At 51.9% G+C, this 14,941-nt stretch overlaps 1 protein-coding gene across 14 annotated transcripts in view; it reads right to left on the bottom strand.

The window, feature by feature from the left end:
• The window catches only part of scrib (scribble planar cell polarity protein), a 482,984-nt gene that overhangs the window by 31,266 nt on the left and 436,777 nt on the right, over positions 1–14,941 (bottom strand). For 13 of the 14 annotated variants that reach the window (XM_041183767.1, XM_041183772.1, XM_041183773.1 and 10 more), the window contains 3 exons: positions 13,955–14,134; positions 3,881–4,020; positions 2,945–2,982 (listed from right to left, as the gene is read on the bottom strand). In XM_041183767.1, the coding sequence (XP_041039701.1) occupies positions 2,945–2,982; positions 3,881–4,020; positions 13,955–14,134 (358 nt within the window). Of the gene's footprint in view, positions 1–2,944; positions 2,983–3,880; positions 4,021–13,954; positions 14,135–14,941 lie in introns of those variants that run through there. The other variant, XM_041183782.1, reaches the window with a different exon arrangement.

Genomic DNA, 14,941 nt, shown 5'->3' with positions numbered 1-14,941 from the left:
ATTGTGGCCCCAGCACTGATCCCTGTGGCGCTCCACTAGTTACAGGTTGTCATCCTGAAAATGCCCCCCTTATCCTAACTCTCTGTCTTCTATCAGTTAGCCAACCTCTATCCATGCTAATATACTGCCCCCAACACCACGGGCTCTTATCTTAGCAAACAGCCTTATGTGTGGTACCTTATCGAATGCCTTTTGGAAATCCAAATATATCACATCTACTGGTTCTCCTTTATCTATCCAACTTGTTGTCTCCACAAAGAATTCTAATAAATTTGAGAGAGAGAGCGGGGTGTACAGAGGGAGAGAGAGAGAGAAAAAAAAGGGAACGGATGGAGAGAGATAGAGAGAGAGAAGGGAACAGAGGGAGAAAGAGAGAGAAGGGTACGGAGGGAGAGGGGAGTGGGGAGGGAGAGAGAAAGAGGGAGGGAGAGAGACAGAGGGAGGGAGAGAGACAGAAGGAGGGAGAGAGACAGAGGGAGGGAGGGAGACAGAGGGAGGGAGAGAGACAGAAGGAGGGAGAGAGACAGAGGGAGGGAGGGAGACAGAGGGAGGGAGAGAGACAGAGGGAGGGAGAGAGACAGAGGGAGGGAGGGAGACAGAGGGAGGGAGAGAGACAGAGGGAGGGAGAGAGACAGAGGGAGGGAGAGAGACAGAAGGAGGGAGAGAGACAGAAGGAGGGAGAGAGACAGAGGGAGGGAGAGAGACAGAGGGAGGGAGAGAGACAGAGGGAGGGAGAGAGACAGAAGGAGGGAGAGAGACAGAAGGAGGGAGAGAGGGAGAGAGGGAGGTATGGAGGGAGAGAGAGAGAGAGAAAGGTACTGAGGTCCATAAAGCCATAAGACATAGGAGCAGAAGTAGCCTATTCAGCCTGATATGGAGAACGCAGGCGACAGAGCGAGAGGGGGATGGGGCGAGAGTTGGGGGGGGGGGGGGGGGGGGGGGGGGGTGTGGCGACGGCGAGAGGGGGGGCGGGTGAGAGGGGGATGGGGCGAGAGGGGGAGCGGGGGACGGGGTGAGGGGGGGAGCGGGGGATGGGGTGAGAGGGGAGCGGGGGATGGGGTGAGAGAGGGAGCGGGGGATGGGGTGAGGGGGGGAGCGGGGGATGGGGTGAGAGGGAGCGGGGGACGGGGTGAGGGGGGGAGCGGGGGGATGGGGTGAGGGGGGGAGCGGGGGATGGGGTGAGAGGGGGAGCGGGGGATGGGGCGAGAGGGGGAGCGGGGGATGGGGCGCGAGGGGGAGCGGGGGATGGGGTGAGGGGGGGAGCGGGGGATGGGGTGAGGGGGGGAGCGGGGGATGGGGTGAGGGGGGGAGCGGGGGATGGGGCGCGAGGGGGAGCGGGGGATGGGGTGAGGGGGGGAGCGGGGGATGGGGGTGAGGGGGGGAGCGGGGGATGGGGCGCGAGGGGGAGCGGGGGATGGGGTGAGGGGGGGAGCGGGGGATGGGGTGAGGGGGGGAGCGGGGATGGGGTGAGGGGGGGAGCGGGGGATGGGGCGAGAGGGGGAGCGGGGGATGGGGCGAGAGGGGGAGCGGGGGATGGGGCGAGAGGGGGAGCGGGGGATGGGGCGAGAGGGGGATGGGGTGAGGGGGGGAGCGGGGGACGGGGTGAGGGGGGGAGCGGGGGATGGGGTGAGAGGGAGCGGGGGATGGGGTGAGGGGGGGATGGGGTGAGAGGGGGAGCGGGGGATGGGGTGAGAGGGGGAGCGGGGGATGGGGTGAGAGGGGGAGCGGGGGATGGGGTGAGAGGGGGAGCGGGGGATGGGGTGAGAGGGGGGAGCGGGGGATGGGCGAGAGGGGGAGCGGGGGATGGGGTGAGGGGGGGAGCGGGGGATGGGGTGAGAGGGGGAGCGGGGGATGGGGCGAGAGGGGGAGCGGGGGATGGGGCGAGAGGGGGAGCGGGGGATGGGGTGAGGGGGGATGCGGCGAGAGGGGGTGGGGGGTCCGGGCCCAGGGGGGGTGGGGGGGTCCGGGCCGGGGGGTGTGGGGGGTCCGGGGGGGTGGGGGGTCCGGGCCGGGGGGGTGGGGGGTCCGGGCCCAGGGGGGGTGGGGGGTCTGGGCCGGGGGGGTGGGGGGTCCGGGCCGGGGGGGTGGGGGGTCCGGGGGGTCCGGGCCGGGGGGAGGGGGGTCTGGGCCGGGGGGGTGGGGGGTCCGGGCCGGGGGGTGGGGGGGTCCGGGGGGGTGGGGGGTCGGGGGGGGAGGGGGGTCCGGGCCGGGGTGTGGGGGGTCCGGGCCGGGGGGGTGGGGGGTCTGGGCCGGGGGGGGTGGGGGGTCCGGGCCCAGGGGGGGTGGGGGGTCCGGGCTGGGGGGGTGGGGGGTCCGGGGGGGTGGGGGGTCTGGGCCGGGGGGGTGGGGGGTCCGGGCCGGGGGGGTGGGGGGTCCGGGGGGGTCCGGGCCGGGGGGTGGGGGGGTCCGGGGGGGAGGGGGGGTCCGGGCCGGGGTGTGGGGGGTCCGGGCCGGGGGGGGTGGGGGGTCTGGGCCGGGGGGAGGGGGGTCCGGGCCGGGGGGGTGGGGGTCCGGGGGGGAGGGGGGTCCGGGCCGGGGTGTGGGGGGTCCGGGCCGGGGGGGTGGGGGGTCTGGGCCGGGGGGAGGGGGGGTCCGGGCCGGGGGGGTGGGGGGTCCGGGGGGGAGGGGGGTCCGGGGGGGAGGGGGGTCCGGGCCGGGGTGTGGGGGGTCCGGGCCGGGGGGAGGGGGGTCTGGGCCGGGGGGGTGGGGGGTCCGGGCCGGGGGGGTGGGGGGTCCGGGGGGGAGGGGGGTCCGGGCCGGGGGGTGGGGGGTCCGGGCCGGGGGGGTGGGGGGTCCGGGCCGGGGGGGGTGGGGGGTCCGGGCTGGGGGGTGGGGGGTCCGGGCCGGGGGGAGGGGGACAATAACGTTGAATGAGGGAACAAACCTTTTGCTGTGAGAATATTTTTAGAACAATTCTATAGCTGAAAGGTAAGGGTCTACTCACCAGCCTTCCGGGGGATGTGACACTGCGAGGGCTCTGGTCTGTAACACAAAGAGTTGCAGTGTGAGTGGGGACTGAGCACACGTACCAGGGAAAGGAACTGAGCACTGGGCTGCCAGCCGGGGGTCCGGGTCCGGGTCCGGATTCCGCGCACTGTCCAGGGCTTTCAAGAAGGGGAAGAAGTGAGGTGTAGGGGGTCATTGCAATGGGGCAGGGGTTTCACTTGGAGCTGGTGTACTTGGGTCACCGCCTTGGTGCCCTCCGACACGGCGTGCTTGGCCAGCTCCCCGGGCGGCAGCGGGCGCACGGCGGTCCGGACCTCCCGGGGGCTGATGGTGCCGCGCTTGTTGTAGTGGGCCAGGCGGGGAGCCTCACCCGCCCGCCATGCGCTGGGAAATATCGCTCACGAACGAGTTCATGACGCCCATGGCCTTGGAGGAGATGCCGGTGTCGGGGTGAACCTGCTTCATCACTTTGTAGATGCAGATGGCGTAACTCACAATGGGGCAGGGGGCTGCACGCACTGTTCACGTGGCTTAACGATACCTGGTTAAAACCTATTGCTAGTTAAACAGGTGATGGGCATTAACAGAATAAGGAGGTACAGCGGGAGCAGTGTGTGTGTGGAAGCTGCCAGGAAGTCAGTAGCACTGAGGAGCTGTCTGGAAATAAACCAGCTTTAACCAAAAGACCAGCCTGGATTCATTCTTCCACCATCACCTCTTATTGTGAGTAACACATTCTGTCCCGGGGGGGGGGGACTGTAGACACTGTCCTGGGGGGGCAGGGGGGGCTGTAGCCACTGTCCCTGGTGTGGCGGAGGGGACAGTATGCACCTGTCCAGCAGTGTGGTAGGGCCCACGGCAGTGGTGGGGGTTACGTACCCTCTGGCAGTGTGGTAGGGCCCATGGTAGTGGGGGAGGGGGGAACTGTACATACCATCCAGCGGTGTGGGCGAAGGGGTCGCTGCAGGAGATGGCGACTCTGAAAGCTGATCCAGGGGACTGCGTTTCTTCGGCTCCTTTGATTTGGCGATCACCATTTGTGCTTTCAGTGCATCTTGTTCAAGAGACTTCATCCTGTGGAAGACAGGTGGTAATGTTAAAGTTACAAGGAGAGGGGCACTTCCAGTGGGGGATGCGCCCCAGAGTCCCAGCAGCTTGGTTTTGACAACTGCCATGTTTAATCTGCTCCTATTCCTGACTCAGACAGGCCAGGCTCTCTTAACAGCCACTAACCTCCTTAGGTAACCCTGAGAATGGAGCATCTCAGAACCCAGATCAGTATAGAAAACGCAATCCAGTCCAATATAGATCAAATCGCTGTTTTTGGAGAATGCCTGTGTTCAGTTTTTTGAGGAACGTTAATGATGAAGGACTGTGCTTTAGGATGGAGCCCTCAGTACCAGTTCAGCACAGAGTGAAGCTCTAACCAGGCTCTGTCATTTTCCAAACCCAGCACCAGGCATCGTGCCACTGTAGACCTGAGAGCGCCAACAGAATTCTACACACACTGGAGCCCGTCATATACCAAACAGAAATCTTGCAGTGAGCAGACGGTCTGGGCTCATATGATCCCAGAGGAACAAGGACTGCGTGAGGGAGCTGGTGCAGCATTCCTTGTCAACACATGCCTGATCTCACCCCTTCAGTGGGACAGCAGCCCAATCTCACCCCCATCTAAATCACAACACGCAGGCCCACACCCCATACGTCACACACTACATGACTGATGTCATATCAAAAAGCCCATCCACATGTTCAAGGCTAATGCGGCTGTAAGGAGTTCACAACTCTACTGACTGTCTACCTCTCGCTTCCGTCTCTTCCCAACGCAGCCAGTCACCGACATTAAAACACAGCAACTATATCGATCTGACTGGCCCACAGCAGGATTAACCACACCAAGGCTGGAGCCAAACCACATGTAGGGCCAGAACTCAGGAACTTACCCCACTGATTCTGTCACACTCTACCCCACAAGCACTGACCACGGCAAAGGTAGAGAGTTGGCTCCAGCCTATCACAGAATTGTTACGGTATAGGAGGCCATTCAGCCCATCATGTCTGCAGCGGCTCTCTGAGCACTTTATCTTACTGGCAATCTCCTTCCTTTTCCCTATAACCCTGAACATTGTTTCTATTTAAATAATCATCTAAAGCCCTTTTGAATGCCTCAATTGAACCTGCCTCCACTACACTTCCATGCTGTGCATTCCAAACCCTAACTACTCGCTGTGTGAAAAAGATTTTTCTCGCATCATGTTTGCTTCTTTTGCAAAACATGTTAAAACTGTGTTCCCTGGTTCTCAATCTGTTTACAAGCAGGAACAGTTTCTCCCGATCTACTCTATCCAGACCCCTCATTATTTTGAAAACATCTATCAAGTCTCCTCTCCAAGGAAAACAGTCCCAACTTCTCCAATCTTTCCTCATGACTGAAGTGTCTCATCCCTGGAACCATTCTCGTAAACCTCTCCTGCACTCTCACCAATGTGTTCACATCCTTCCTATAGTGTGGCACCCAGAACTGTACACAATACTCCAGCTGAGGTCTAACCAGCGTTTTATATAAGTTCATCAAAGCCTCCCTGCTCTTGGACTCCATGCCCTATTAATGAAGCCTAAAATACTGTATGCTTTAGAAACAGCTCTCTCTATCTGTCCTGCCACCTTTAATGACTTATGTACATATGCACCCAGGTCTCTCAGCTCCTGCAAACCCTTTAGAATAGTATCCTTTATTTTGTATTGTCTCTCCATGTTCTTTGTGCCAAAATGCATCACCTCACACTTCTCCATAATGAACTTCATCTGCGACCTATCTACCCACTCCACCAATGTGTCAGCCCAATAGGACTGCAGAGGGCTCCAGGTGCCGAAGAACCACTTTTGGCCCATTGAGTCTGTGCTGGCTCTTTGCTACAGTGATCAAAAGTGATGCCACCCCTGTACGCTTTTCACATGAACTCTGCTTCCAATGATTTTCATCGCTAATTTGAAATGGAAATCGGAAACGTAATAAATAGGGAAGAGGATAATGACAGAACGTAGACTGATGAAATTGAGCATAGGAAAAAGAGGAGGCCACTCCACAGCCCCATTCACTTCTGATAACACAATCACACAGTGCAGAAGAGGCCCTTCGGTCCGTCGAGTCTGCACTGACACTTTTAAGCCTGCCAACACCTCCAATACCTTGTCACTCCCTATATCCATTTGCTCAAGAACCCCGCAGTCTCTCTCATCGAGTTCCATACCTTCATCCTCATTCTCTTGGGTGAAGACGGATGTGAAGTATTCGTTCAACATTCTAGTGATGTCCTCTGGCTCCACGCATAGATTGCCCCCTTGGTCCCTAATGGTCACTACTCTTACCATGGATATACTTTTATAACCTTTGATTCCCTTCCCTAACACAAATCTATCTACCTCTGCCTTAAAAATATTCAATGACCCCACTGCTTTCTGAGACAGAGTTCCAGGATAGAAGATTAGCTAGCTGGCAGAAAACAGACAATGCATAAAGGGTCTTCTTTTGATTGACAGGATGCGACAAATGGAGATCTGCAGGGATCTGTGATGGGGTCTCAACTTTTACCACTTACATCAATGACTTAGATGAAGGGTGCAAAAGCATGGTAGCTAAATTTGCAGACATCACAAAGTTTGGTAGGAGAGTATGTTGAGAAGAGGACATAAGGAGTTTGCAGACAGATACAGTTAGGTTGAGTGAGTAGGCAAAAATATGGCAGATGGAGTACAATGTGGGAAAACATGAACTTGTTCAATTTGGCAGGAAGAATAAAAAAGCAGATATTACTTTAACAGAGAACAGCTACCGAATTCTGAGCTGCAGATGGATCTAGGTGTTCTAGTGCATGAGTCACAAAAAGTTAGTATGCAGCTACAGCAAGTAATTAAGAAGGCTAATGGAATGCTATCCTTGATTGCAAGGGGAATTGAACATAAAACTAAGGATAAAAACAAAAAAACTGCGGATGCTGGAAATTCAAAACAAAAACAGAATTACCTGGAAAAACTCAGCAGGTCTGGCAGCATCGGCGGAGAAGAGTTGACGTTTTGAGTCCTCATGATCCTTCGACAGAACTTGAGTGAGTCCAAGAAAGAGTTGAAATATAAGCTGGTTTAAGGTGTGTGTGGAAAACTAAGGATGTTATGCTTCAGTTATGCAGGGCATTGGTGAGACCACATCTCAAATATTGTGTGCAGTTTTAGTCTCCTTATGTAAGGAAGAGTGTAAATGCATTGGAGGCGGTTCAGAGGAGGTTACTAGATTGACACCTGGAATGAGTGGGCTGTCTTATGAGGAAAGGTTGGACAGACTGGGCCTGTTTCTGTGGAGTTTAGAAGAGTGCAGTGGATGTCGTGAACGTGGATTTTAGCAAGGCATTTGACAAGGTCCCACATGGCAGATTGGTCAGGAAAGTAAAAGCCCATGGGATTCAGGGTAATGTGACAAACTGGACAAAAGGTTGGCTTTGTAACAGGAAACAAAGGGTAATGGTCGAAGGATGCCCTTGTGAATGGAAAGTTATCTCAAGTGGTGTTCCACAGGGCTCGGTGTTGGGACCCTTGCTGTTTGTGTTATATATTAACGATTTGGACATGAACGGGGGGGACACGATTGGGAAATTTGCAGATGACACAAAGATTGGCCGAGTAGTGGATAGTGTAGAGGATAGCCATAATCTCCAAAATGATATAGATGGGTTGGTGGAGTGGGCGGTAAAGTGGCAGATGGATTTTAACATAGAGAAGTGTAAGGTCATACATTTAGGGAGGTCAAACAGTTACAGGGATTACACAATAAATGGAAATATACTAAGGGGTAGATGAAGTGAGAGATCTTGATGTACAAGTACACAGGTCCCTGAAGGCAGCAGTTCAAGTAGACAGGGTTGTAAAGAAGGCATATGGAATGCTCTCCTTCATTGGCAGAGGTTTCGAATGTAAAAGTAAGGATATAATGTTGGAATTGTATAAAACACTGGTGAGGCCACAACTGGAGTATTGTGTGCAGTTCTGGTCACCATATTACAGAAAGGACGTAATAGCTCTGCAGAGAGTGCAGAGGAGGTTTACAAGAATGTTGCCAGGGTTAGAAAAGTGTAGCTGCGAGGAGATTGGATAGGTCGGGGTTATTTTCCTTAGAACAAAGAAGGCTGAGGGGTGACTTGACTGAGGTGTACAAACTTATAAGGGGAATTAATAGAGGGGACAGGATAAAATTGTTTCCCTTGGTGGAGAATTCTGGTGGAGAGGGGACATAGATTCAAGATAAGTGGCAGAAGGTGTAGGGGGGGCATGAGGAAGAACTTTTTTACGCAGAGCATGGTGGGTGTCTGGAATTCGCTGCCCAAGTTGGTAGAGGCAGAAACTTTAAACTCTTTTAAAAAGTACTTGGATCCGCACCTTACGTGCTGTAAGCTGCAGAGCTATGGGCCGAGTGCAGGAAGGTGGGATTAGAAAGGGCACCTGGGTGTCTTCAGGCTGGCATGGAAAAGATGGGCCAAATGGCCTCCTTCTGTGCTGTAACTTTTCTATGGTTCTATGGAGTGAGGGGTGACTTCATTGAAGTATAAATGATCCTGAACAGTATTGACAAGGTGGACATGGAATGGATGTTTCCTCTTGTGGGTGAGTCCAGAACTAGGGGGCATTGTTTTAAAATGTGGGCTTGTCCTTTTAGGACAGAGATGAGGAGAATTTTTTCTGAGGGTTGAGTGACTTTGGAACTCTCTGCCTCAGAAGGTGGTGGAGGTGGGGTCATTGAATATTTTTAAGGCAGAAGTAGATAGATTCTTATTAGGCAAGGGAATTCTTATTAGGCAAGAGAATACAGTAGTATTGTCACTGGACTAGTATTCCAGAGACCCAGGGTAATGCTCTGGGGACCTGGGTTTGAATCCCACCATGGCAGACGGTGAAAATTCAATCCAATAAAAATCCGGAACTCAAAGCCTGATGATGACCATGAAACCATCGCCGATTGTTGTAAAAACCCATCTGCTTCACTAATGTCCTTTAGGGAAGGAAATCTGCTGTCCTTACCTGGTCTGGCCTACGTGTGACTCCAGAAGCACAGCAATGTGGTTGACCCTTAAATGCCCTCTGAACAAGGGCAATTAGGGATGGGCAATAAATGCTGGTCTAGCCAGCGACACCCACATCCCACGAATGAATAAATTTTTAAAAATCAAAGGTTATTGTGTGTAGATGGGAATGTGGAATTCGAAACACAGATCAGCCATCATCTTAGGGAATTGTAGACCAGACTTGAGAGCCTACCTCTGCTCCTATTTCATACGTTCATATATTGATGTATTCAGCCCTCGATTCTGTTCCACTATTCAATCAGAATTTATATACATGACTTGGATGAAGGGATGGATGGGATGGTTGCCAAATTTTCTGATCACACAAAGATAGGAAAGTAAGCTGTGAAGAGGAGAGAAGGAGGCTACAAAAAGATATAGATAGGTTAAGTGAATGAACAAAGATCTGGTAAACAGAGTGCGAAAATGTGAAATTGTCCATTTTGGCAGGAAGGGAAAAAAAGAGAAGTATATTATCTAAATGGTGAGAGATTGCAGAGCTCTGAGATTCAGAGGGATCTGGGTGTCTTGGTACATGGATCACAAAAGGTTAATATGCAGGTACAGTAAGTAATTAGGAAAGCTAATAGAATGTTATCATTGATTGTGAGGGGAATTCAAAACAAAAGTAGGGAGGTTACACTTGAGTTTTGCAGAGCACTAGCGTGACCACATCTGGAGTACTGCATACAGGACTGATTTCCCTCATTTAAGGAAGGATGTAAATGCTTTGGAAGCAGTCCAGAGAAGGGTTATCAGACTAATACCTGGAATGGGCGACTTGTCTTGAGGAAAGTTTGGACAGGTTAGGCTTATAAGGGGTGAGTTGATGGAAACATATAAGATCCTGAGGGGTCTGGACAAGGTGGGTGTGGGGAAGATGTTTCCTCTTGTGGGAGAATCTAGAACAAGGGGTCACTGTTTAAAAATAAGGGGTCATTCATTGAAACGGAGATGAGGCGAAATTTTTTCGGAGGGTCATGAGTCTTTGGAACTCTCTTCCTGAAAAGGCAGTGGAAGCAGAGCCTAGAATATTTTTAGGCAGAGGCGGATAGATTCTTGGTAAGCAAGCGGGTGGTAAGTTATTGGGGGTAGGTGGGATGCAGATTTGAGATTACTATCAGATCAGCCATAATCTTATTGACTGGCGAAGCAGGCTCGAGGGGCTGAATGGCCTACTCCTGTTCCTTGTTCATATGTTCGTATGATTTGATGGAATATTGTCAGGGCCCATAGCCTTTGCAGTACCCAGTGCCTTCAGCCATTTCTTGATATCACATGGAGTGAATCGAATTGGCTGAAGACTGGCATTTGTGATGCTTGGGATCTCCGGGGGAGGCTGAAATGGATCATCCACTCGGCACTTCTGGCTGAAGATTGTTACAAATGCTTCAGCCTTATCTTTTGCACTGATGTGCTGGGCTCCTCCATCATTGAGGATGGGGATATTTGTGGAGCCTCCTCCTCCAGTGAGTTGCTTAATTGTCCACCACCATTCACGACTGGATGTGCCAGGACTGCAGAGATTAGATCTGATCTGTTGGTTGTGGGATTACTTAGCTCTATTCACTTGTTTACACTGTTTGGTATGCAAGTAGTCCTGTGCTGTAGCTTCACCAAGTTGACACTTAATTTTTAGGTATTCCTGGTGCTGATCCTGACATGCCCTCCTGCACTCTTCATTGAAACAGGGTTGATCCCGCAGCTTAATGGTGATCGTAGAGTGGGGAATATTTCGGGCCATGAGGTTACAGGTTGTGTTTGAGTACAATTCTGCTGCTGCTGATGGCCCACAGCACCTCATGGATTCTCACTCTTGAGTTGCTAGATCTGTTTGAAATGTATCCCATTTAGCACGGTGGTAGTGCCACACAACATGATGGAGGGTATCCTCAAAGTGAAAATGGGACATTGTCTCCACAAGGACTGTGCGACGGTCACTCCTACCAATCCTCTCATGGACAGATGCATCTGCAGCAGGCAGGTTGGTGAGGATGAGGTCAGGTAGGTTTTTCCCTCTTGTTGGTTCCCTCACCACCTGCCGCAGAAACAGTCTAGCAGCTATGTCCTTTAGGGACTTGGCCAGCTTGGTCAGTAGTGGTGCTACTGAGCCACTCTTGGTGATAGACATTGAAGTCACCCTCAGTGCTTCCTCCAAGTGGAGTTCAACATGGAGGAGCATTGATTCATCAGCTGAGGGAGGGCAGTATGTGGTAATGAGGAGGTTTCCTTGCCCATGTTTGACCTGATGCCATGAGACTTCATGGGCTCTGGAGTTGATGTTGAAGCCTCCAAGGGCAACACCCTCCCAACTGTATATCACTGTCGCCACCTCTGCTGGGTCTGTCCTGCTGGTGGGACAGGGCACCACCTGGTGATGTCTAAGACATTTTTGCAAAATATGATTTGGTGATTATGACTATGTCAGGCTGTTGTTTCATAGTCTGCGAGACAGCTCTCCCAAGCCCCCAGATGTTAGTAAGGGGGACTTTGCAGGGTTGACAGGGCTGAGGTGCTGATGTCGTTTCCAGTGCCTAGGTCGATGCTAGGATGGCAGATTTCCTTCCCGAAACGACATTAGTGATCCAGATGGGTTTTCACAATAATCCAGTAGTGACATGGTCACCATTACCGATGCCAACTTTTTATTTTAGATTTAATTAATTAATTGAATTTAAATTCCCCATTTGCCCTGCTGAAATTTCTCCAGGCCTCACGATTACTAGTCCTGTAACTGTGCTACCATTCCTCCGTTTGATGAAAGGAGGAACAAGCAATGATAGGATCCTGACCCTGGCAGTCAATCTTCTCTCTCACTGTAGAGTGATCCATGGCTTCATCACTCTCTACCTTTGTAACATCCTCCAGCCCTAAAACCTTTCCAGATCTCCTCATTCCTCCATTTCTGACATCTTGTGTATACCCTACTCCCATCAAATTGGTAGCTGTGCCTTCAGCTCCTAGGCCCCAGGATCTGGAATTTCCTCTTTAAACATCTCTTCCCTTAAAATGCTTCTTAAACCCTCCCCCTTTGATCCAGTGTTTAGTCACTTGTATAATTCTTTGGCTCGGTTTCAAAATGTATCTGATTAACAATCCTGTGAAGTGCTTTGAGACGTTAGGCTCAGTTATAGGTGCAATATAAAATCAAGCTGTTATGGTCAGTCTGGCATTGAACTATTAAAGACACATGAAGCCCGGAGTGAGGCTGGAATTCAGCATGCAGGATGCAGCATGCAGCAGGCACATGTCAGCTCCACACCTGAAGTCACTGTAGGGAGGATCCTGCCTGGCCAGCGGAAGGTGTTTGACACTGGTCCCCTGGCCTGGGCCAGCCCCTTCCACTGCCCGCTGGCGGGACTGGTAAAGTCGACGTGCACGGTCCTGCTCGTACTGTTTGAGATCATCCTCGAGGGCTTGGTTTCTGATCGGCAAGAAGAGGATGAGGTGGAAAGGAGAAGGGAAAAAGCACAAAGACAAAGGAGAAATCAGAAATAAGAGAAGCACATGGAAGGAAAGAGAAAAGGAAGAATATTCCGGACAGAAGTGAGGAAGGACTTGGCAACCAGATAGCTCAGCGTTTCAAACTAAACTCTTAAAAACAACTGAACCCACCATACCCAGTTCCCTTCCAATAATTCCAGGACGTTCTCATAATTCTATACTCCTCCAAACACATTCCATTCATGTTAAACCTCTGCCTGAATACCTCAAACACATCCCATTGGCACAGTACGAATCCCACAGACAGATTCTCCCAGGACTACAGGTCCCACACACACTGATTTTCACTGGGGTATGGGTCCCTCATACACCGACACTCACTGGGTTACAGGTTCCCCACACAGAATTGTTATGATGTAGAAGGAGGCCATTCGGCCCATAGTGTCTGCACCAGCTCTTTGAGCATTTTAACTTAATGCCAATCTCCTGCTTTTTCCCTGTAGCCCTGCATGTTGTTTCTATTTAAATAAACATCCAATACCTCAATTGAACCTGCCTCGATCACACTTCCATGCTGTGCATTCCAAATGCTAACTACTCGCTGTGTGAAAAAGTTTTTTCTCACCTCACATTTTTGGAAACTGCTTTAAAACTGTGCCTTCTGGTTCAGATCCGTTTACGAGCGGGAACAGTTTCTCTCTATCTGCTCTGTCCAGAACCCTCATGATTGATTTTGAAAACATCTATCAAGTCTCCTCTCAGCCTTCTCCTCTCCAAGGAGAACAGTCCCAACTTCTCCAATCTTTCCTCATAACTGAAATGTCTTATCCTTGGAACCATTCTTGTAAACCTCTTCTGCACTCTCTCCAATGTGTTCACATCTCTCCTATAGTGTGGCACCTAGAACTGTACACAATACTCCAGCTGAGGTCTAACCAGTGTCTTATATAAATTCATCAAAATCTCCCTGCTCTTGGACTCTATGATTTCCTCTAACAAATCCAAGCTGACTCTTCCGAATCAATCTACATTGTTCCATGTGACTCTTAATTCTATCCCAAATAACTGTATCTGGCTCTCACTAGGGATCGGGATCCCACGACACTGTTGATACATTAAATCCAAGGCTGGTGAACTGTGTAGACCTCATGTCCCTCTGTTTAAACAGTGGGGACTGGGCCATACCTAGGGCACAATCCCAACCATTATCAGTTTTGGGGAAGGGTGAATAAAGAGGACTCGCACCCTAGCTGAGCAGCCAATTTAGCACTGGCCATGATCCAGCCTGGAGTGAGCACACCACTCAGCACAGATGAGCTAGTCTATAGAGTGAGGCAGTGGTGGGAATATGGGATGTCACAGGCTGTAGCATAGCCGACTGGCTTATGATGGTACTGGCCACCCTGTTTGTGTGGACATCGCGATGGAACATCTGGTGAATTCGGCCTTACCTTGCTGCCCTCCACATGGCCCGTTTCTCAGCTTCCAGTGCCCGACGTTCTGCAGGAGACATCTCCTTATCCCGCCCCACAGGCAGGTCTGGACTCTGCACCCGCAGCCTCTCCTGATACCGCCGTTCTGCCTTTGCAGTCCGAATGGGAGCCGCAGGCTCCGGATATGCTGGAGACAACCTAGGGGAGACAAGTACAATCACATTCTCCACCATCCCTAGGAACAGGAAGGAGTCCATTTAGCGCTTCGAGACTTCTCCACCATTCATAAGAACAAGGGGTCATTCAACCCTCCATTCATAGAAACAGGAGGCATTCAGACTTTGAATATTGATAAAAGCAAAATACTGCAGATGCTGGAAATCTGAAACAAAAACAGGAAATGCTGGAAAAGCTCAGCAGGTCTAACAGCATCTGTGGAGAGAGAAACAGAGTTAACGTTTCCAGTCCGTATGACCCTCCTTCAGAGCTAAAGAAAAGTAAAAATGTGATGAAATTTATACTGTTTAAAGAGGGTGGAGGAGGTGAAGCTGGATAGGTGGTCAGCGATAGGTGGGGGCAAAGGGGAGATTGACAAAAATGTCATGGACAGAAGGTCTAAGGGAGTGTTATAGTGGTGAGGGTTAAAGAAAGTGCTGATAGTGGAATAAAGGTAAAAAAGCAGAATGTGTGAATAGCAGAACAAGGGTAAGCACTCTGTTAAAGAACAACACGGAACAAGTAACAGGTGGCCCTTTTGGGGGTGGGTTGGGCTTTACTGGAACATTGCAGCAGGCCAAGGACGGACTTGTGAGCAGGATGGTGTTGAAATGGCAAGTGGCAGGGAGGTCTTGGTCATGCTTCTAATGCATTCGTTGCTCCCAATGCAGTCTCCTCTACACTGGGGAGATCAAACACCTTCGGTTTGTCCGCAAGAATGACCCAGACCTTCCTGTCGCTTGCCATTTTAACACTCCACCCTGCTCTCATGCCCACATGTCTGTCCTT

This window comes from Carcharodon carcharias, chromosome 3 (assembly GCF_017639515.1).
Source record: "Carcharodon carcharias isolate sCarCar2 chromosome 3, sCarCar2.pri, whole genome shotgun sequence".
Classification (NCBI taxonomy): domain Eukaryota; kingdom Metazoa; phylum Chordata; class Chondrichthyes; order Lamniformes; family Lamnidae; genus Carcharodon; species Carcharodon carcharias.
The sequence above is the reverse complement of the archived record's forward strand: the minus strand, read 5'-3'. Positions and strand labels throughout refer to the sequence as shown.